General features: G+C 42.9%; 1 protein-coding gene across 1 annotated transcript in view; it reads right to left on the bottom strand.

Annotated features, from left to right (window-relative positions):
• Nucleotides 1-10344: 10344 nt before the first annotated feature.
• The window catches only part of LOC126203543 (U-reduvitoxin-Pr21-like), a 117473-nt gene continuing 105810 nt past the window's right edge, over nucleotides 10345-22007 (bottom strand). The window contains exon 4 of the mRNA XM_049937867.1: nucleotides 10345-13872. Within this exon, the coding sequence (XP_049793824.1) occupies nucleotides 13739-13872 (134 nt within the window). The 3' untranslated portion in view covers nucleotides 10345-13738. The remainder of the gene's footprint in view (nucleotides 13873-22007) is intronic.

The following is a 22007-nucleotide window of genomic DNA, read 5'->3' as shown; positions in this document are numbered from 1 at the left end:
GTATTTTTCAATTTTTTCTCCTGTTTTCTTCTGTATATTTGTTGTATTGGGTATGGATATATCGATTAGTTGTGTTAATTTCTTCTTTTTATTGGTGAGCATGATGTCAGGTTTGTTATGTGGTGTTGTGTTATCTGTTATAATGGTTCTGTTCCAGTATAATTTGTATTCATCATTCTCCAGTACATTTTGTGGTTCATACTTGTATGTAGGAACATGTTTTATTAGCTTATGTTGTATGGCAAGCTGTTGATGTATTATTTTTGCTACATTGTCATGTCTTCTGGGGTATTCTGTATTTGCTAGTATTGTACATCCGCTTGTGATGTGGTCTACTGTTTCTATTTGTTGTTTGCAAAGTCTGCATTTATCTGTTGTGGTATTGGGATCTTTAATAATATGCTTGCTGTAGTATCTGGTGTTTATTGTTTGATCCTGTATTGCAATCATGAATCCTTCCGTCTCACTGTATATATTGCCTTTTCTTAGCCATGCGTTGGATGCGTCTTGATCGATGTGTGGCTGTGTTAGATGATACGGGTGCTTAGCATGTAGTGTTTTCTTTTTCCAATTTACTTTCTTCGTATCTGTTGATGTTATGTGATCTAAAGGGTTGTATTATTATTATTATTATTATTATTATTATTATTACGCACACCTTTCTTGTTTCCTTATACATTCGAAGAGTTCTTCCAAACATCTCACATCTGTGCTTGATTTTTGTACACTGCGCTTCACTGAGATAAAATATATTTTCGTAGCTCCAATGACATCTCATGACCGTCGTTTAGACATCGTTCGATGCCATCGGCTTTTGTTTTGGTGGTTGTGGAAGTGCCAGCTATTCCTCATAGCGTCTGCGATTACATTTTGCGATTTGTGTGTGTGAGTGTGTGTGTGTGTGTGTGTGTGTGTGTGTGTGTGTGTATGTGTGTGTGTATGTGTGTGTGTTTGTCTAAGGAAGGTGGTACGACCTAACTTGCGTGTGCGCTAATTAGTACTTTGCTGTGGTACTGTGGTGCGTGAACTTGAGTCAGTATGTCACGTTATTTATATGATACTAGTTTTTTGTGACGGCGACAGGGGTTGTTATTTATCTGATATATATTTCTCACCTTAAAAAATTTTAGCTGTTAATGTCTGTTTGGTAAATTATTAAGTTTCTTTCTTTGATTACGTTTTGAATGTGGAAGTTTTCTTGCAGTGTTAAGAGTTGTTTCTTGTTTCTGAATATGATAATTTTCATGTATGTTTGTATTATGATACGATGGTGATTTCCTTGCTAGATGAGCTCTTGAAATCTTGAATGGGTGATGCCATATTTTCCCTTTTCGTGTTCTTTTATTCTCTTTGTCCCGTTTTTCAAATAATGTGCTGATCTGTCCTAAATACAGAGCATCACAACTCTTATTCTGAAGTTGATAAATGCTAGATATTTTATGTATGCCATTGTCATCCTATTTCTTTAAACATTTCTGTATTGAATTATTACTTTGGTAAACTATTATTACACCTTGTTTTTTCAGGATCTTAGCAATTCTATGTGTCAGTTTCTTTCCACATGAGAGTGAGTAAAAGCTTATATGTTGAACTTCAGTATTGTGTAGATATTGTGTAGTAGCGATCTTGCCGGTGTGTAGGTGTTTGTTGTGTATGTTATGGGTGTCTGGATTTGTGTGGTGTCTTGTTTTATATGTTTAGTCTGCTTTATTTTTATGTCTTCGTGGATTTTCTTATTCAATTTTGTTACTAGAGATTCTGAGTATTCACATTTTTTCCTGTTTGCATTGCTGTGTCTGGCTCCATGTTGCAGATGTGTATGTCTGGTAGTTTGGCGGTATTGCATTTAATCTGTGTAGGACGTGTGTGAGAGCTACGTGTATATGGAACTATGGCTAGTCTGAAGACCGATACTGTACTGTGTCTGTTGTGGTGGTCTTCCTGTAAATACTCTTGGTTATTTTTCTTTGTGATGCATATGTCTAGGAAGTTTATTTGCCTTGCGTGTTCATTCTCTACTGTAAATTTATGTTTTTATGTAGCCTGTTTATCTCTACATGTGGTAGTTTTATCCCAGTTTCTGGGTTGTCAATCAAATACTGTATGCCATCCATATATCTCCACCAGTATAGTAGACTGTATTTTCCTTTCATTATTTTCGGAAAAATTCTTTCTTCTACTTTCATAATTACTGTTTTGCTAGATTCCTTGATTCAGGGGATCCCATTGTCAATACTTCCACCTGTTTGTAGAAATCTTTACTAAATTCTAGGTAGCTGCAGTCAGTAGTAATGTTTGGGTGTGTGCTTGACTCTGATATGTGACCCTGTGGTAAGTGTTTGTAAGAATCTGTGTGTTGTCCTATTATCTTGATCATTTCTTTGACAGGGGTTGTAGATTAGACGTTTTCTAAATTTAATGATCTTAACACATCTGTATTTCAATTTTTTTCTTCTTTTCCATGGCCTTTATCCTATATCATGATGGAGTCAATATATTAGATTTGACAGTGTTAGTTGTATACAGTGGCAACATGCCCTTCTTGTAGCCATCGCTTTCCTCCTCACCTGGAAGGAAATTTGTCTTCCCCCATCTATTTGCATCTAGAGCTGTCCGTATGAAAATGTGAGAACGTCTTTTTCAAAATGTTAGTGAATTGTGTAAGTGAAGAGAGACATTTGTTTCAGCCCAGGATTCACCTACCTGAATGTGATAAACCACCTAAAAACGACAGCAAGACTGGCAAGCACATCGGACTTCGTTGTTAATCTGATGAATGCATCTGATCTGGGTGTGTCACCTGAATCTCAGAAGTTGCATGTTAATGTGACAGCTCTCCAGGTGTGTTGTAACAGTCCCCAGAATATATGTGTCTTTCATGTAGCTTATTAGTCCTTTTGTGATTTTAGTGTTCTGTCACGTTGTGTCTTATTCTGTTGTATAACTCTGTTAAACATATATCTAGTGAGGCATTAGCTAGATGCTCTCTTTTCTTTATGAACTTTTGATTGACTTTAGAATTTTGCAGCGCTACATTTCATATGTCACTCAAGCTGGTTTTCTGGTTGGAGGTGCTCAGGATATGTTGAAGGGCTTTGTGACATATTTGGACATGCGTTTATGTTCTTTATATCTTTTCTCAAATGCTCTGCCGGTCTTTCCTACAGATAGAGCATCATAAATGTTACATTGGAGTTATTAAAGGACAGAATTTTACATGTATGTCAGTATTACCATCTTTCTTTAAAAATTTCTGTAATGATTCAGTTGTGATGGTTTTCCTGTAAATACTCTTTAGTTTTTTTTTCTGTTATAGATATAGCTGGGAAGTTTACTTGCCCTCTTTGTTCTTTCTATAAAGCGGACTTTATGTTTTTGTATTGTGAATTTATCTCTGTGTGTCATTGTTCTATCTTATGCCATCCAGTATAGTAGGCTGCATTTTCGAGACAATTTTTTCTAAGAAACCTCTTCCTTCTATTTCGTTCAGAGCACTGTGCAGACGTTTTCAGACCTGCTAATGGTGACTGTGTGTTGAAAATGGCTCAAAGAACACATACTAATGACGTTATGTGGGGAGAGTACGAGTGCGACTGAAGGCTGGTCAAACACAGCAGGTCGTAGCATTGGCCCTCTGTGTGCCACAAAGTGTGATCTCAAGATTACGGCCACGATTCCACCAGACAGGAAACGTGTTCAGGCGCTGCAGTACGGGACGTCCACAGTGTACAGCACCACAAGAAGACCATCAGTGCCCGCAGACGTTCACGGAGTACTGCAGGTAGCCTTGCTCGGGACCTTACTGCAGCCACTGGAACAGTTGTCTCCAAACACACAGTCAGCAGTCGACTCAACAGACATTGTCTATTCGCCTGGAGACCTGCAAGGTGCATTTCACTGACCCCTGGTCATAGGAGAGCCCGTAAAACCTGGTGTCAAGAACTCAGCACATGGTCATTGGAACAGTGGTCCCAGGTTACGTTCATAGATGGGTCCAGGTATAGTCTGAACACTGATTGTCGCCGGGTTTTCATCTAGCGTGAACCAGGAACCAGATACCAACCCCTTAATATCCTTGAAAGGGACCTGTATGGAGATGGTAGTTTTATGGTGTGGGGTTGGATTATGATTGGTGCACGTACACCCCTGCATGTCTTTGACAGAGGAACTGTAACAGGTCAGGTGTATCAGGACGTCATTTTGTACCAGTATGTCCGCCTTTTCAGGGGTGCAGTGGGTCCCACCTTCCTCCTGATGGATGATAATGCATGGCCGCACCGAGCTGCCATCGTGGAGGAGTACCTTGAAACAGAAGATATCAGGCGAATGGAGTGGCCTGCCTGTTCTCCAGATCTAAACCCCATCGAGCACGTCTGAGATTCTCTCGGTCGACGTATCGTAGCACGTCTTCAAACCCCTACGACACTTCAGGAGCTCCGACAGGCACTGGTGCAAGAAAAGGGTGCTATATCGCAGCAGCTGCTCGACCACCTGATCCAGAGTATGCCAACCGGTTGTGCGGCTTGTGTAAGTGTGCATGGTGATCATATCCCATATTGAAGTCGGGGTACGTGCGCAGGAAACAGCGACGTTTTGTAGCACATGCGTTTCGGGCGGTTTTCTCAAATTATCACCTATGCCATGGACTTACTGATCTGTGTCGTGTGTGTTCCCTATGTGCCTATGCTATTAGCGCCAGTTTTGTTTAGTGCCACATTGCGTGGCACCACATAATGCATTCTGCAATTATCCTTAATTTATGAGCATTATATATATATATATATATATATATATATATATATATATATATATATATATATATATATATACTCCTAGAAATGGAAAAAAGAACACATTGACACCGGTGTGTCAGACCCACCATACTTGCTCCGGACACTGCGAGAGGGCTGTACAAGCAATGATCACACGCACGGCACAGCGGACACACCAGGAACCGCGGCGTTGGCCGTCGAATGACGCTAGCTGCACAGCATTTGTGCACCGCCGCCGTCAGTGTCAGCCAGTTTGCCGTGGCATACGGAGCTCCATCGCAGTCTTTAACACTGGTAGCATGCCGCGACAGCGTGGACGTGAACCGTATGTGCAGTTGACGGACTTTGAGCGAGGGCGTACAGTGGGCATGCGGGAGGCCGGGTGGACGTACCGCCGAATTGCTCAACACGCGGGGCGTGAGGTCTCCACAGTACATCGATGTTGTCGCCACTGGTCGGCGGAAGGTGCACGTGCCCGTCGACCTGGGACCGGACCGCAGCGACGCACGGATGCACGCCAAGACCGTAGGATCCTACGCAGTGCCGTAGGGGACCGCACCGCCACTTCCCAGCAAATTAGGGACACTGTTGCTCCTGGGGTATCGGCGAGGACCATTCGCAACCGTCTCCATGAAGCTGGGCTACGATATCCGCACACCGTTAGGCCGTCTTCCGCTCACGCCCCAACATCGTGCAGCCCGCCTCCAGTGGTGTCGCGACAGGCGTGAATGGAGGGACGAATGGAGACGTGTCGTCTTCAGCGATGAGAGTCGCTTCTGCCTTGGTGCCAATGATGGTCGTATGCGTGTTTGGCGCCGTGCAGGTGAGCGCCACAATCAGGACTGCATACGACCGAGGCACACAGGGCCAACATCCGGCATCATGGTGTGGGGAGCGATCTCCTACACTGGCCGTACACCACTGGTGATCGTCGAGGGGACACTGAATAGTGCACGGTACATCCAAACCATCATCGAACCCATCGTTCTACCATTCCTAGACCGGCAAAGGAACTTGCTGTTCCAACAGGACAATGCACGTCCGCATGTATCCCGTGCCACCCAACGTGCTCTAGATGTCAACTACCCTGGCCAGCAAGATCTCCGGATCTGTCCCCCATTGAGCATGTTTGGGACTGGATGAAGCGTCGTCTCACGCGGTCTGCACGTCCAGCACGAACGCTGGTCCAACTGAGGCGCCAGGTGGAAATGGCATGGCAAGCCGTTCCACAGGACTACATCCAGCATCTCTACGATCGTCTACATGGGAGAATAGCAGCCTGCATTGCTGCGAAAGGTAGATATACACTGTACTAGTGCCGACATTGTGCATGCTCTGTTGCCTGTGTCTATGTGCCTGTGGTTCTGTCAGTGTGATCATGTGATGTATCTGACCCCAGGAATGTGTCAATAAAGTTTCCCCTTCCTGGGACAATGAATTCACGGTGTTCTTATTTCAATTTCCAGGAGTGTATATATAGGGGAAGGCGGGGCACTCAGTCCGGAACCGCGCGACCGCTACGGTCGCAGGTTCGAATCCTGCCTCGGGCATGGATGTGTGTGATGTCCTTAGGTTAGTTAGGTTTAAGTAGTTCTAAGTTCTAGGGGACTGATGACCACAGATGTTAAGTCCCATAGTGCTCAGAGCCATTTTTTTTTGAAGGCGGGGCAAGATGGGGAAGCTAACTTTAAACCCTTACAAGAGAACAAAAATAAACGAATTCAAATAGGTTTGATTATCATTTGTTAACTTAAGAATTGAATTACAATAGCATGCAAAGAAACCGGCAAACTTGTTACACTTAGTTAGAAACATCTCGATTTGAAACATTAACTACAAATTCCCCGTCTTGTCCCATATGCGGGGTAAGATGGGGAACTAGCATGAATTCATTTCTAAAGCTTAAATAAGGACTTGAATAACGAAATCATGTGACGATAAGATTTCGAAACATGTCTGGCTCCGAGCGCTATGCGACTTAACTTCTGAGGTCATCAGTCGCCTAGAACTTAGAACTAATTAAACCTAACTAACCTAAGGACATCACACACATCCATGCTCGAGGCAGGATTCGAACCTGCTACCGTAGCGGTCGCTAGGCTCCAGACTGTAGCGCCTAGAACCGCACGGTCAGTCCGGCCGGTTTCGAAACATGGTTCTGCGAATTTTAGAATCAGGTATTACGTTTTATTTAGGCCTCTTGCTTTCGCATAGTACACAAGTGTGGACAGCCTCGTTATCATCACATTCTATCCCCGCACAAGTCTCGTAGGCCCAGCGTCCGCAGCTACTACACCGTATCCAGCCTCCTTCAGAGAAGTCATAGCAGTATAAACATTCTTCACTCTCTTCCTCGTTGTCATTCGACCTCAGTTTATTATCCCTTGTGCATGAAGGGGTGGTTAAGACGTCAGTAACGTTCGTCACTTTTTCGTTGTCATTATGTCCTTTTGGTGGTATCCCAGGTTTATTAAACGTCTTTGAGAAGAGTTTTCGTTTACATGCAGCACGTTTGGGGACTCCTTTTCGTTTAATTTCTTCAGATAGTTCACTCCTATAAGGAGATTCGGTTAATACAACGTGTTTTCCATGCCGTTAGATGGTTTCCTTTTGGTTTTTTTATCCGTTTTTGGAATAGCTACCACCATTTCAGGGCTGGTAACCTGAAACTTATACGAAACAGAGGCTTGATAGTCAGTTGTTAATTGTTCAGGTGTTTCACGTCTTGAAAACATCTCTGGTATTTGGTCTTCCGTCTCTGTAACTTCAGATGTGTGAGCTTAATGAATGTCTGTATTAGAACAGGGAAGGTAATCACTTTCTTGAAACACATTTCTGTTTACAGGCCAAATGCCTGTTTTCCGAAACCCGTTCACTGCTGTGGACATTGTAGCGAAATGAATGAAGGCTTTGCCGAATAAACTTGCGATCTGATGCAGCGTAAGAGCTTTTCCAGGATGGGTGCGAAGCCACGATCTTACTTTATCTTCTTAAAAGTTACTAAGAGGTTTCATAAATGCCATGTCCAATGGTTGAAGACGGTGTGAGCAGTGTCGTGGCAAACACAACAAGACAACCCTATTTTCGCGGGCCACATCTATCAGTTCTAAATTCTTGGTGTGCGTTTTGTGGCCGTCCAATATGACAAGCATTGGTCTTTCCTTCGACGCTCCAGTAAATACAATACACTTCTTAAACCAAGTCAAAAACAGTTCTTTCGTCACCCAACCAGTTTCTTGGACTTCTGCCCAGGCACCAGGCGGCAGGCCAGTCTCAAACGCTTGTTGCATTCGTTCAAATGGTTCAAATGGCTCTGAGCACTATGGGACTCAACTGCTGAGGTCATAAGTACCCTTGAACTTAGAACTACTTAAAGCTAACTAACCTAAGGACAACACACACATCCATGCCCGAGGCAGGATTCGAACCTGCGACCGTAGCGGTCGCGCGGTTCCAGACTGTAGCGCCAGAACCGCTCGGCCACCAGCGGCCGGCTGTTGCATTCGTTTTCGAGGATAAATTAACATAGGTGGTACGTAGCAACCCGACGCTGAAACACAGATTTCTGCAGTCACAGTCTGGCCTCTTTCTGCTGAAGTAACTGCTCCCACTTGTCTGCACCCTTTCAAAGCAACCACCTTTGTGTGACCTTTTGGAATGACTGTTAAACCAGTCTCATCGCAATTGAAAATTCTGTCTCCCGTAAACTTGAATGTGTCTAATTGACTTTCTAACAGATCGAAAAACCGATATACAGCAACTCGATTAAACTCAATTGCTCGTGCGATTGATGTGGCCTCTGGTTTTCGTATTGTTAAGGCAGGATATCGTGCAAGAAACCCATTTAACCAATCTCTTCCAGAAGATTTGGCTGCAGTATTAGATGGATGTTTGATGTTGTTTCGTTCAGCTAGCTGAAAAGCAAGTTGATAAAGTTCTTTAAGTGTTAGGCCAAAATACTGTCCTTCCATCTGTGTTAAGTAGTCTTTAAGTTCTGCCTCTTGTTCTGGGGTAAACACACTAGTGACTGGTCCTAACCTTTTCACAACTGTATAGCCAGGATTAGCACGTTTCTTTGCCACATGTCGTTCAATCGTTGTCTGTGGCATGTTGAACCGACGAGCAGCCCTGAAAGAACCCATATGACCTTCTATAACAGCATTTACAGCGCCTTCCATTGACTCCAATGACCAATCTTGCCTAGACGCTTGTCGCCGATACTTGCGAACCATCTGAAATAAAACACGTGGAACGTACTATTGAGTCAGATCATTCCTGGTAATCTATATTATGTAGTAAATACCATATTTCCAATAGTCAGCCGTTAAAGCATAGCAAGAATACTGACTTAGCACGTTTTGTGTATTTTTATTCACCATATAGCCTAAGGCATACTTTGTAATTATTTAGGGAACGTTGGAGTAACGAATACCATTCTATTTACAACTGTATTCAACGTATAATGTACGTGCTCAAAACTCGCAGCGAGGTAGAAACATGAGACGATAAGAACATAATGGTTGGACAAATAATAGGGGCGAGACGGGGAAGCTCCCCATCTTGCCCCACCCCGTCTTACCCCCTACCATGCTGTCAGGTTACGTTGCTCCTACATGAACACCATTTAGTGAACATTGACTACTGATACAGCAGTTTACTGTTAATAAGACGTACTATTCAGTGCTATATATACAATCTGGACAAATGTTCACGAAAGACATGTTTTAGGACCTCGAAAGGTGTAAAACATTGCAAATCAGTATAACAATTATACGTACCTTGCAAAGCTCACAGTAATCGCCGCGAAAATAAGGTTCACCAATGTCAACACACTGGGACCTGTGTATTGATGATGTTGACGTAGCTATCCACAGATGGCAGCACTCTAACTGTAGCTTATAGCCCTTCCCCGTCTTACCCCATCTCCCCGACTTGCCCCGCCTTCCCCTATATATATTGTGTGTGTGTGTGTTTGTATCTTTTACATGGTTTATTAGCTTCATCTTATTCACTGTTCTGTCTGTTCATGGTTTATATTGTTGTGTGAGGATAAATGTGAGGATTTTTCTGTGATTTATGTCTGGCCTCATAGGTGTACTTCATTGTGTACTTTCAGAATGCTCCTGAGTTTCAGAGCATTAGGCAGTCTTTAGTATCTTCAGTACAATCTGTTTCTGGTCTGACAGTTTTGTGATTTTATTTTATTTAATGATTTCTTAAGTTTTGGTACTGTACTGTTGTTTATCCATGAGAACCACTGTGTTACCTATGACAGCCTACATTATGCCTATTTTTTCTCTTTGTTTTTTTTTTTTTTTTTGTCTAAGGGTTTTCAGAGTTCCAGATTCTGTGGTTGGGAAAGATATCTTCTCATATGAATACATGTATGCAGAAGATCGTGTGTAGCCTGTGGAATGCCATCCCATGTAATACAATTCTGAGGCTTAGTGTGGCACGGATGAAGGGAAAAATTTGAGATTTTTACAATTTGTGCTTTGGTCAGCAGCATATTCTTCAATGTTCAGATTAAGCAAAGTGATTTAATACATTTTATACATAATATTTATATATAATATAACTTTACAAAGTTTCACCACAAACAATAAAATATAACTTTTTCTATTTTTTGTGATAGTACAATAACTTATTGTATCTTAAAACTTAGTGCTAAAAATTGCAGTTATTTTGCGTCCAAGAGTACCATTTCGGAATTGACAGACTTTCTCTTTACAGCAATACGTTTATAGCAGAATGTAATTTAATTCACAGTCATCACACAAGAATGCTAGTAGACAGTGTAGTCTTTATACTATAAGAATAATAAGTAAGTCAGATATGCAAAAAAAGCAGTGGGTACCTTCTTTATTTATAGCTAAAAGTATTTTCAGAGACTTTACATTATTTCAACACATTATCATCTGTACACATAGTTAGCAATATTAAGTGATTTTATTGTAAATATGTTTATATTTAAAGCTCCCAATTGGCTATTATATTGAGCAGAGTATAACATAATCGCCCTGATTTTATGATACTTGAGCCCTTCTGTTCTGCAATTTGCACCAGACAACACAGTGGCAACCACAAATAATGTGATGTTATTCTTTCCCATTACGTTATAGTGTTAAGTCGTGCACCATGCATTGAGTTGAAGTCACATGCAGTTTACTGACCACCACATTTCTTTCCATGTTAAAACTGTTGCCAAACAATTATACAAATAGGTTAATGATACAAATGATGTGAAATATTTTATCATCAGGTAATAAAAGTTCATTGTAAGTGCAGAAGTGATTGTTATAATGTAGCACACAATTTTAACATACTTACACATATAATTTTACTTTTTGAACAGCTGTTACACACTTTTAAAGCTAGTGTTATCACAGGCATAAGCTATCATTTGCAATAATTTATAATGCCAATAAAAGTGCTGTGTGTAGCAGTTTTGCTGAGGACTGATTACCTCTGAATATTTTCTTGTGTTCCACTACTAAGAAACAGTGAAACGCTTATGGGGAACGTTTGAGAGGAACTGACGTAATATATCAATAGCATTGAAGTTTGAAGCAAGTAAATGCTGTGCAAAACTTTTAAGTATAAATATAAATTACTTTGTACAAATATAGAGTTACAGATTAAACGAAATTTGGTAATAGTTTTTATGCTGTAAATTGTTTCTATCTGTTATTGAGCAAAGTGCATAAAGCTAAATGAACTTAACAATGGCCTTCCTTTTCAGAATGAGTGAAAGGATCCATTTACCTGGTAAAAGCCACATCTTCTCCTGATGGAAAAATAATGTGGCTCATCATTAATTCATGATACATAGATAGTCTGGAACATAGTTGGATCTAAACATTGACGGAGAGAACATTTTGTGTAAATTGCGCTAAAATATTTTACTGTCAGTGAAAATGTATGTGTATGGCGTCTGAGAACTGCATGTATTTGAGCGTGAGAGAACTGAAATTTGCTTGCATATTATGATGTTGCGTCCTGAAACAATAAAAAATGTCTACATTTGCCTTAATTGGCTTATATGTTCATCTACTCTTATTGAAAGCGAACTGTTTTCGCTTTAGAATGGTTTGTTGTATAAAAAAAGATCTTAGTAAAACCTACACATACAGATGCTGACAGATTGCTGTGGCTTCATTAAATACACTACATCTCATGGATGTTCAATGAAGAGCCTTCAAATTAGGAATACTCTGTCGTAGCAGCTGTGCCTAGATTCAAAGGGACGTTGTATTTATTGTGTCATGCTGCAGAGACATTAATTTGTCGATGAAAGTCTAAAACAATGTCAGAAATGTCAAAATATGGCCTGTAACACCTGTATCTGTAAATATTTTTCTGTGTTGGCTTAAAAAGTTAGTTCAGAAACAATATTAGTAATGACAATCCTTATACACGACACGAAAATAGGACCTTGCGACCTGTATGTAACTAATATAAAATTTTGAAGCATTTATTGTCTCTCCCAAGTACTTTTTCAGAAATGACTATCATATGTTGCGTATCCATGTATAACGCTCAGAATACCAATAAAAATGAAAATGTCATTGATTAATGTGTTACTGAACCAGCATACTGTTCCCTAATATAGTTATTACCAAGAAGAAAACTGTCACTATGATTATGAACTTGAAAAATAAAGTACCTAACGTGCCAACTGGCAGACAAATTGGATCATGGTCGAGACAAAAATTAGATCTCTGACTGTATAGGCAGCACTTCATAGAAACTGAAATAACTGAAAGGTCTTTGCGATCTCCATCTTACCACATTGTGGAAAACTGTACTGTAGCACGTTTGCCAATGGAGTAGAATCCCGCTCAGTCATAACCTCCTTAAGAAACAGGCTGAATGGTCCTTTCCTGTTGAACAGTTCATACGGAAAGAAACGTGAATGTCTCTCAGACGATGAAATTTTACTAGCAAAACAGCGAAACCTGTTTCGTAGGCTGTGACGACATCTTTCGCTCATTAATTACTGAAGGCATAGTAAACTTGAAATGACCCGATGTAACTTCGCGATAATTTCTTAGTGTCATACCCTGCCTTTAAGCATTCAAACCAATCTGAATTTGAAAAAGAAAAGAAATCGCTACATATTTGTTTTCCAAGTGCAACATTTCTTCACAGTATTAAGTTTTTGATGTGGAAAACCATTGAGACTAATTCGTTTGAAGCAAACTAGCAAGGCATCTTAGAGTTTAACTGTTCTCACACTTTTTTTTCTTGCTTGAACACACTATTCTTAAACATTGCTATGATCTGATGCCTATTTATAATTTGTGTGAATGGTATAGAGTTATAAAAACCAAACTATCTACAGATTTTCGTTTTCGACCTCCATTTTTCGTCAAATATTTTAAGTAGATTTATTTTGATTTTAACCAAAAAAGCGGTTTGTTTTCGGCGTGGTTACTCAAACGTTGGTCTAAAAAGTATATTTACAGCCCCAACATTTAAAAACGCAGAACACAAAAGATTCAGTTACAGTATTCAATGATGTCGACAAACTCATCACTGAAGTCGGAAGGTAACTCACAAGTTTTGTCATTAGCAGTAACCAAAGAAAAGTAGTAAAATGTTAGCAGTGGCAACGACTATTTTCTTTGTTCGGTGTGACTATAAAATGAGTCGAGGGGTGAGGATGATATCGCAGCAGTAGAAATCTTGAACGAGTTTTGTTTCGTTTTAAAAGAAAGGAAATGTATAAATTTATTTTGTAGGGGTCATATAACTGGTTCGTATTACCGATTTTTTGTGTTAAGCGTCTTCACTTTAAACATTTTGCACTGTACATACGTTTTGTTTTTACAGCGGACATCTGTTTTTGTGTGTATATGCTTGTAGGTGCCTGCGTGTGGTTCATTAGTGACTATGGGGAACGTGATACAGGTATCGACAGGGCGTGTCCAGGCACTGAGATGCTTGAGAGGTGGCTAGTGACACTAACGTGGCTTGCCGGGGCACTGCGCGAACGTGCACGACGAGTGGGCCTTGATACCGTCGGCGGAGCAGATGCAGAGGTTGCAGTCGTCCATGAAGCGGATGTTGGGGGCGCAGCGCTCCGCGTTGCCTGGAGCTGAAACACAAGAGCAACGACGTCAGCACCTGTCCACGTCACTGCTTGCCCCGCAAGTGCGGTGTGAGCCTCTGAAGCAAAGTGTTAGTGGCTGTGAGTAGTTGCCAGCCGGCTTCATCCGCATGCTAGCCCAGGTTACGAGTTGGTGCGTTTCAGATGCCCAGCTCCCACACAACTCTTCTCGTACAAAACGCAACGCACTGCAGTGGCCGCGTCAGAGGATACTTTGTACCAGTGTCAGCGGGTTGACGTGATATTCCATCCCCGTATAGGTTCGGGAACAGATGTGTGCTGACCATATTACACAACTGGCCCTTAAAATTTCTACACCACGAAGATGACGTGCTACAGAAGCGAAATTTAACCGACAGCAAGAAGATGCTGTGATTTGCAAATGATTAGTTTTTCAGAGCATTCACACAAGGTTAGCGACAGTGGTGACACCTACAACGTGCTGACATGACGAAAGTTTACAACCGATTTCTCATACACAAACAGCAGTTGACCGGCGTTGCCTGGTGAAACGTTGTTGTAATGCCTCGTGTAAGGAGGAGATTCAGTATCGTCACGTTTCCGACTTTCATAAAGGTCGGATTGTAGCCTATCGCGATTGCGGTTTATCGTATCGCGACATTGCTGCTCGTGTTGGTCGAGATCCTATGACTGTTAGCAGAATATGGAATCGGTGGGTTCAGGAGGGTAATACGGAACGCCGTGCTGGATCCCAACGGCCTCGTATCACTAGCAGTCGAGATGACAGGCATCTTATCCGCACGGCTGTAACGGATCGTGCAGCCACGTCTCCATCCCCGAGTCAACGGATGGGGACGTTTGCAAGACAACAACCATCTGCACGAACAGTTCGACGACGTTTGCAGCAGCATGGACTATCAGCTCGGAGACCATGGCTGCGGTTACCATTGACTCTGAATCACAGACAGGTGCGCCTGCGATGGTATACTCAACGACGAACCTGGGTGCACGAATGGCAAAACGTCATTTTTTCGGATGAATCCAGGTTCTGTTTACTGAATCATGAAGGTCGCATCAGCGTTTGGCGACATAGTGGTGAACGCACATTGGAAGCGTGTATTCGTCATCGCCAGACTGGCGTATCACCCAGCGTGATGGTATGGGGTGGCATTGGTTACACGTCTCAGTCACCTCTTGTTCGCTTTGACGGGACTTTGAACACTGGTGGCTACATTTCAGATATGTTACGACCCGTGGCTCTGAACCCTGTTAAACCCTGCACTTCAGTATAATAATGCACAACGGCATGTTGCAGGTCCTGTACGGGCCTTTCTGGTTACAGAAAATGTTCGTGTTGAAGCTGCATGGCCAGCTGTACCTGTACACGCCATCCAAGCTCTGACTCAATGCCCAGGCGTATGAAGGCCGTTATTACGGCCAGAGGTGGTTGTTCCGGGTACTGAATTCTCAGGATCTATGCACCCAAATTGCGAGAAAATGTAATCACATGTCAGTTCTAGTATAACATATTTTTCCCATGAATACCCGTTTTATCAAGATTCACCACTCTTGATGAACTGTGGTATCGTGTTGAAGCTGCATGGGCCATCCAAGCTCTGTTTGACTCAATGCCCAGGCGTATCAAGGCCGTTATTACGGCCAGAGGTGGTAGTTCTGGGTACTGATTTCTCAGGGTCTATGCACCCAAACTGCGTGGAAATGTATTCACGCGTCAGTTCTAGTATAATATATTTGTCCAATGAATAGCCGTGTATAATCTGCATTTCTTCTTGGTGTAGTAATTTTAATGGCCAGTAGTGTAATTATTGAATAATTAAAACAATGTTACAGGTAAAGAATGTCATCCAGAACTTAACTCCAATCGTACGTAGAAGTTCGATAAGAACTGCAAAAAAAAAAAAAAAAAAAGCGAATGGCATAGGCAGACAGAAACAGTAAAGGCAGCGTATGACGTAAAAATATATTTGCACACTGACCGTCAATATTCCTCTCTACCTACCCTAACCCCTCTTATGCTCACGTTTTCTCCGCGAGATACAACAGTTGCAGCGCCACTGTCAAAGTCCTCCTAGCATCCTAGCGTGTCGGACAAAACAGTCACAGGCAACGTTACGCTAATTCCGTGTGTCACCGTTCTAACCTTGATAATGGCCTAGAGTAAGTGAGAGTCGAGAAGATTCTTCAGGAATGCCATAACCAGCAGGAACCTTTAATCTATGATGGCCTCCCGTGAATACACTGAATTGTGGGGATGTTGATTGCTAGGTTTCATGCGCTGTATAAAATAGACCTAGTCATTTTCTGTGGGATTAAGATCGGGTAATTTAGCGCACCTGTCAAAGTGCAGTACGGTTGCCGAGTGTTCGTCAAATCAGAAAAAAACCTCCAGTCGTGTGAATACGGATGCTGTCATCTTGGAACGCGCGCGCGTCTACAGCATACTGCAGCGAGGTCACTATTTTTTGGTCGTTACTGCAGAAACTAGCAGCTCAGCCGCAGCAGTTGCAGAAACTGCGATTACCGAGGGCTGCTTACACATTCAAAGATAACAAGAGAAAGAAAAGAAAGGACGCGCCGCGAAGGAATTATCCGAATCGGACGGAAATCGTTTGATTCATGTACAGTCAAAGAAATTATTACAAATTGCGTGCTTTATTCAAGAGAAAGATTTTCAGAAATTAAGCTAACCAGTAACGCTTTGATCCAACACTATGGCTTATGCAAGCAGTTATTCAGCTTGGCATTCATTTCCGGACTTGTTGAATCTTCGTTGATCCATTATGGATCGTGGGACGACGGTTGGCATGAACTTCTTGATGCAATAAGTTACTAACAGCCGTATGTACTGAAGAAATTTATTTTATTTTATGAACTTCTATGTGCTACCAGTTTCGGCATTGTATTGATGCCATCTTCAGGCCCCACTCGTCATAGTCGTAAAAACCGATATACACGGAAGGAGCCATATAGCTGGATCCGCGAGTCAAATCGTCCAGCTGGCCACCAAGAGCTGTACACGGATCGAGCTATATGGCTCCTTCCGTGTATAGCGGTTTTACGGCTATGACGAGTGGGGCCTGAAGATGGCATCAATATAATGCCGTAACTGGTAGCACATAGAAGTTCATAGAATAAAATATATTTCTACAATACATACGGCTGTTGGTGAATTATTGCATCAAGAAGAGTTGTTGGATGTCCTAAGGGATGTCGTTCCAACTTCTGTCCAATTGGTGTGTTAGAGCGTCGATATCCCGAGCTAGTTGGAGGGCTCCCACCATAATATTCCAGATGTCGGAACTGGAGAGAGATCTGGCAACATATCTGGCCAAGGTAGAGTTTGCAAAGCACAAAGGCTAGGTGTAGAAGCTCCGCCGTGTGCGGACGGGCAATACGTTGCTGAAATGTACGCCCAGAATAGCTTGCCGTGAAAAGCAACAAATATCATCGATTCACCAATGTGCTGTACGAGTGGCGCGGATGGGAACCAGATGGATCCTGCTATGAAACGAAATGGCACCTCAGACCATCACTGCTGGTTGTCGGGTCATATGGCAGGCGCAAGTAACTTTCGTATACCACCACTCTCTGGGGCGTCTCCAGAAACTTCTTTGCTGGTCCTCGGGGCTCAGTTCAAAGTGGGACGCATCTGGTCAATGAGTTTCCAAGCCTAAGACTGTCTCGAGACGCCTCGGACTGCGGTGGGTTAACATCCTGAGTGTCGTCTGTTAAATGGCCCGACAGCCAGGAGTGATGGTCTTGGGCAGCTTTTCTTTTCAGAGCAGGACCAATTTGGTTCCCATTCGCGGCAGCCTTTTAGCACAGTGGTACGTCGACGACATTCTATGCCCCATTTTGTTGCCCTTCATGGCAAGCCGTCCTGGGATTACACTACCGGCCATTAACATTGCTACACCACGAAGATGACGTACTACAGACGCGAAATTTAACCGACAGGAAGAAGATGCTGTGATATGTAAATGATTAGATTTTCAGAGCATTCACACAAGGTTGGCGACGGTGGTGACACCTACAACGTGCTGACATCAGGAAAGTTTACAACCGATTTCTCATACACAAACAGCAGTTGACCGGCGTTGTCTGATGAAACGTTGTTGTGATGCCTCGTGTAAGGAAGAGAAATGCGTACCATCACGTTTCCGATTTTGATAAAGGTCGGATTGTAGCCTATCGCGATTGCGCTTTATCGTATCCCGATATTGCTGCTCGCGTTAGTCGAGATCCAATGACTGTTAGGAGAATATGGAATCGGTGGGTTCAGGAGGGTAATACGGAACGCCGTGCTGGATCCCAACGGCCTCGTATCACTGACAGTCGAGATGACAGGGGTCTTATCCGCATGCCTGTAACGCATCGTGCAGCCACGTCTCGATGCCTCTGTCAACCGATGGGGACGTTTGCAAGACAACATCCATTTGCACGAACAGTTCGACAACGTTTGCAGTAGTATGGACTATCAGCTCGGAAACAATGGCTGCGGTTACCCTTGACGCTGCATCACAGGATCACCTACAGTGGTGTACTCAACGACGAACCTGGATGCACGAATGGCAAAACGTCACTTTTTCGACTGAATACAGGTTCTGTTTACAGCATCATGATGGTCGCATCCGTATTTGGCGACATCGCGGTGAATGCACATTGGAAGCGTGTATTCGTCATCGCCATACTGGCGTACCACACGGCGTAATGGTGTGGGGTGCCATTGATTACACATCTCGGTCACCTCTTGACCGCATTGACGGCACTTTGAACAGTGGACGCTACATTTCAGATGTGTTACGACCCGTGGATCTACCCTTCATTCTATCCCTGCGAAACCCTACATTTCAGCAGGATAATGCACGACCGCATGTTGCAGGTACTGTACAGGCCTTTCTGGATAGAGAAAATATTCGACTGCTGCCCTGGCCAGCACATTCTCCAGATCTCTCACCAACTGAAAACGTCTGGTCAATGGTGGCCGAGCAACTGGCTCGTCACAATACGTCAGTCACTACTCTTGATGAACTGTGGTATCGTGTTGAAGCTGCATGGCCAGCTGTACCTGTACATGCCATCCAAGCTGTGTTTGACTCAATGCCCATGCGTATCAAGGCCGTTATTACGGCCAGAGGTGGTTGTTCCGGATACTGATTTCTCAGGATCTATGCACCCAAATTGTGTGAAAATTTAATCACATTTCAGTTCTAGTATAATATATTTGACCAATGAATAGCCGTTTATCATCTGCATTTCTTCTTGGTGTAGCAATTTTAATGGCCAGTAGTGTACATTTTAGCAAGATATACGTTGTACGGCTGGTGCCTGATGACCCAGCACACGCGCCACACAGGACAGTCTTGCGGGTTGCCGCCTAGAAGGACGCGACTTCACAGCGTCTTTCGTTATGGCGCCACTACCTCCGGACACAGCCGGCACTATTTCGCATCCGCGAAGCCAAGTGACGCCAGCCGCTACCTGGCACCCATACTCCAGGGACGCCGTCATAGGTCCGCCGCCAGCAGCTCTCCATCAGTCGGCCTCCGAAACTGATGCTGAGTCTGATTCTGAGTAAACGATTACTCTACGATGCACCGCTACCGGAACAAGGCAACAGTACTGACTGCGACCGACTCCGTCCTTGCAGAGTAACCTTTCAGAACTGTACTAAATGACTGACAATTATTCGTATTAGATCAGGACGATCTCTGTCTCTCTCTTTTTTCATACAGAATGTAGCATCTTCTCTCCCTGTTCCACTCCCAAACAGGACGAGGGAAAAATGACTTCCTATATGCCTCTGTACTAGCCCTAATCTCTCTTATCTTATCTTTGTGGTCTTTTCGCGAAATATAAGTTAGCGGCAGTAAAACTGTACTGCGGTCAGCCTCAAATGCTGGTTCTCTAAATTTCGTCAGTAGCGATTCACGAAAAGAACGCCTCCTTTCCTCTAGAGACTCCCACCCGAGTACCTGAAGTATTTGAGTAAAACTCGCGTGATGATCAAACCTAGCAGTAACAAATCTAGCAGCCCGCCTCTGAATTGCTTCCATGTCCTCCCTCAATCCGACCTGATAGGAATCCCAAATGCTCGAGCAGTACTCAAGAGTAGGTCGTATTAGTGTTTTACAAGCGGTCTCCTTTACAGATGAACCACATCTTCCCAAAATTCTACCAATGAACCGAAGACGACTATCCGTCTTCCCCACAACTGCCGTTACATGCTTGTTCCACTTCGTATCGCTCTGCAATGTTACGCCCAAATATTTAATCGACGTGACTGTGTCAAGCGCTACACTACTAATGGAGTATTCAAACATTACTGGATTCTTTTTCCTATTCATCTGCATTAATTTACATTTATCTATATTTATAGTTACCTGCCATTCTTTACATCAATCACGATTCCTGTCCAAGTCATCTTGTATCCTCCTACAGTCACTCAACGACGACACCTTCCCGTACACCACAGCATCATCAACAAACAGCCGCACATTGCTATGCACCGTATCCAAAAGATCACTTATGTAGATATAAAACAACAGCGGGCCTACCACACTTCCCTGGGGCACTCCAGATGATACCCTCACCTCCGATGAACACTCACCATCGAGGACAACGTACTGGGTTCTATTACTTAAGAAGTCTTCGAGCCACTCACATATTTGGGAACCAATCACATATGCTCGTACCTTAGGAGTCTGCAGTGGGGCACCGAGTCAAACGCTTTCCGGAAGTCAAGGAATATGTCATCCGTCTGATACCCTTCATCCATGGTTCGCAAGATATCATGTGAAAAAAGGGCGAGTTGCGTTTCGCAGGAGCGATGCTTTCTAAAACCGTGCTGATCCATGGACAGCAATATTCTTCTGTTCATGCTTTCTTCTTGCTTATAGCAATAAACTTCTATTGTTCACTTCTACCTGGCCACCTACCTGTTATCTGTGTGCACCGTCCCACAAGGGGTACTTTAAAACAATGTCCGCCTGCGCACGGTGTACGTTTCTACTGCCATTCTCCGTGCTTGCCAAACCCTTCCTTGGCCAGCAAGATCGCCCGATCTCCCCCAAACTGAGAGAGTTTGTAGCATTATGGGCAGGATCCTCGAGTCAGCTTTGGATTTTGACGATGTAACGTGCCAGTTGGACAGAATTTGGCACGATATTCTTCAGGAGAACGGTATTTTAGTTAGTAGTGGCTATGTTTGCTGGGTTTCTGTCCAGATCCAGAACAAAAAATTTCGTCATGTCATTTATAGTTCAAACATGTAGGCAAATAATACTTCATGAATAATTAGTATAGCGACGTTACTGATTATACTCCATTAATATTGTGGTTTCTATAGAGCTTTTACCGCTGTTTATCGCGTTTTCTTAAACTAGTTCCTTTAAAGACCAGTTTATGCAAAAACCAATCGTCACAGGGGCATTTAGCAGATGCGGGAAAGCCTTATACAGAGGAAAAATACTTCAAACTGTCATAGACTTTTATCAGTCCATACATTGTCTCAGAAAATCTTATTCATGCAAACATTTACATTGGATTGCTACATAGTTTATATGCCATAGTTAGTTGTTTCAGATTGTAATGAGATGGGAACGCTTTTGAAAATCATTGTAACCTGTACAAGCGTTAGGGACTAACTCATCTGTAATTACGTGTTTTTCCAGTTTTTGCAGTATCATGGTGTGATGTTGCATCGCACTGATTGCCTTAAAGAAGAGTGTTGTCTAGTGGTCTCTCGTGGTATCCATTTTGTACAGTCGAAACGACGTACCGCAAGGCGATTAGAGGACCCGCTAGACAGCTACGTTATGTTGGTTGCATGCAAATCAGGCTGATCACAATTCAGGTCGTTCGGATACTTTTGCGCATGATAGTACATTGCACCTTTCCAACGGTAACGTACAGTAGAATTGTCGACCGAAGAAATGTGGCGATTAGTTGAAAGAAAGCATAGATTAGTCGGGCTACGGTAAGGGTAACACATGTAATACACAAAACTATCGTCCATCTATTATAGAATCTTAGAAGATATTCTGAACTCACACGTAACGTGGTACTTTAACAGAATGACCTCCATACCAGCTACCATGGATTCCGAAAACATCAGTCATGAGTAACCCAACACAAGACAT

The sequence above is a fragment of the Schistocerca nitens genome, chromosome 9, assembly GCF_023898315.1.
Source record: "Schistocerca nitens isolate TAMUIC-IGC-003100 chromosome 9, iqSchNite1.1, whole genome shotgun sequence".
NCBI lineage: Eukaryota > Metazoa > Arthropoda > Insecta > Orthoptera > Acrididae > Schistocerca > Schistocerca nitens.
This window is presented reverse-complemented; position numbering and strand designations above follow the sequence as displayed.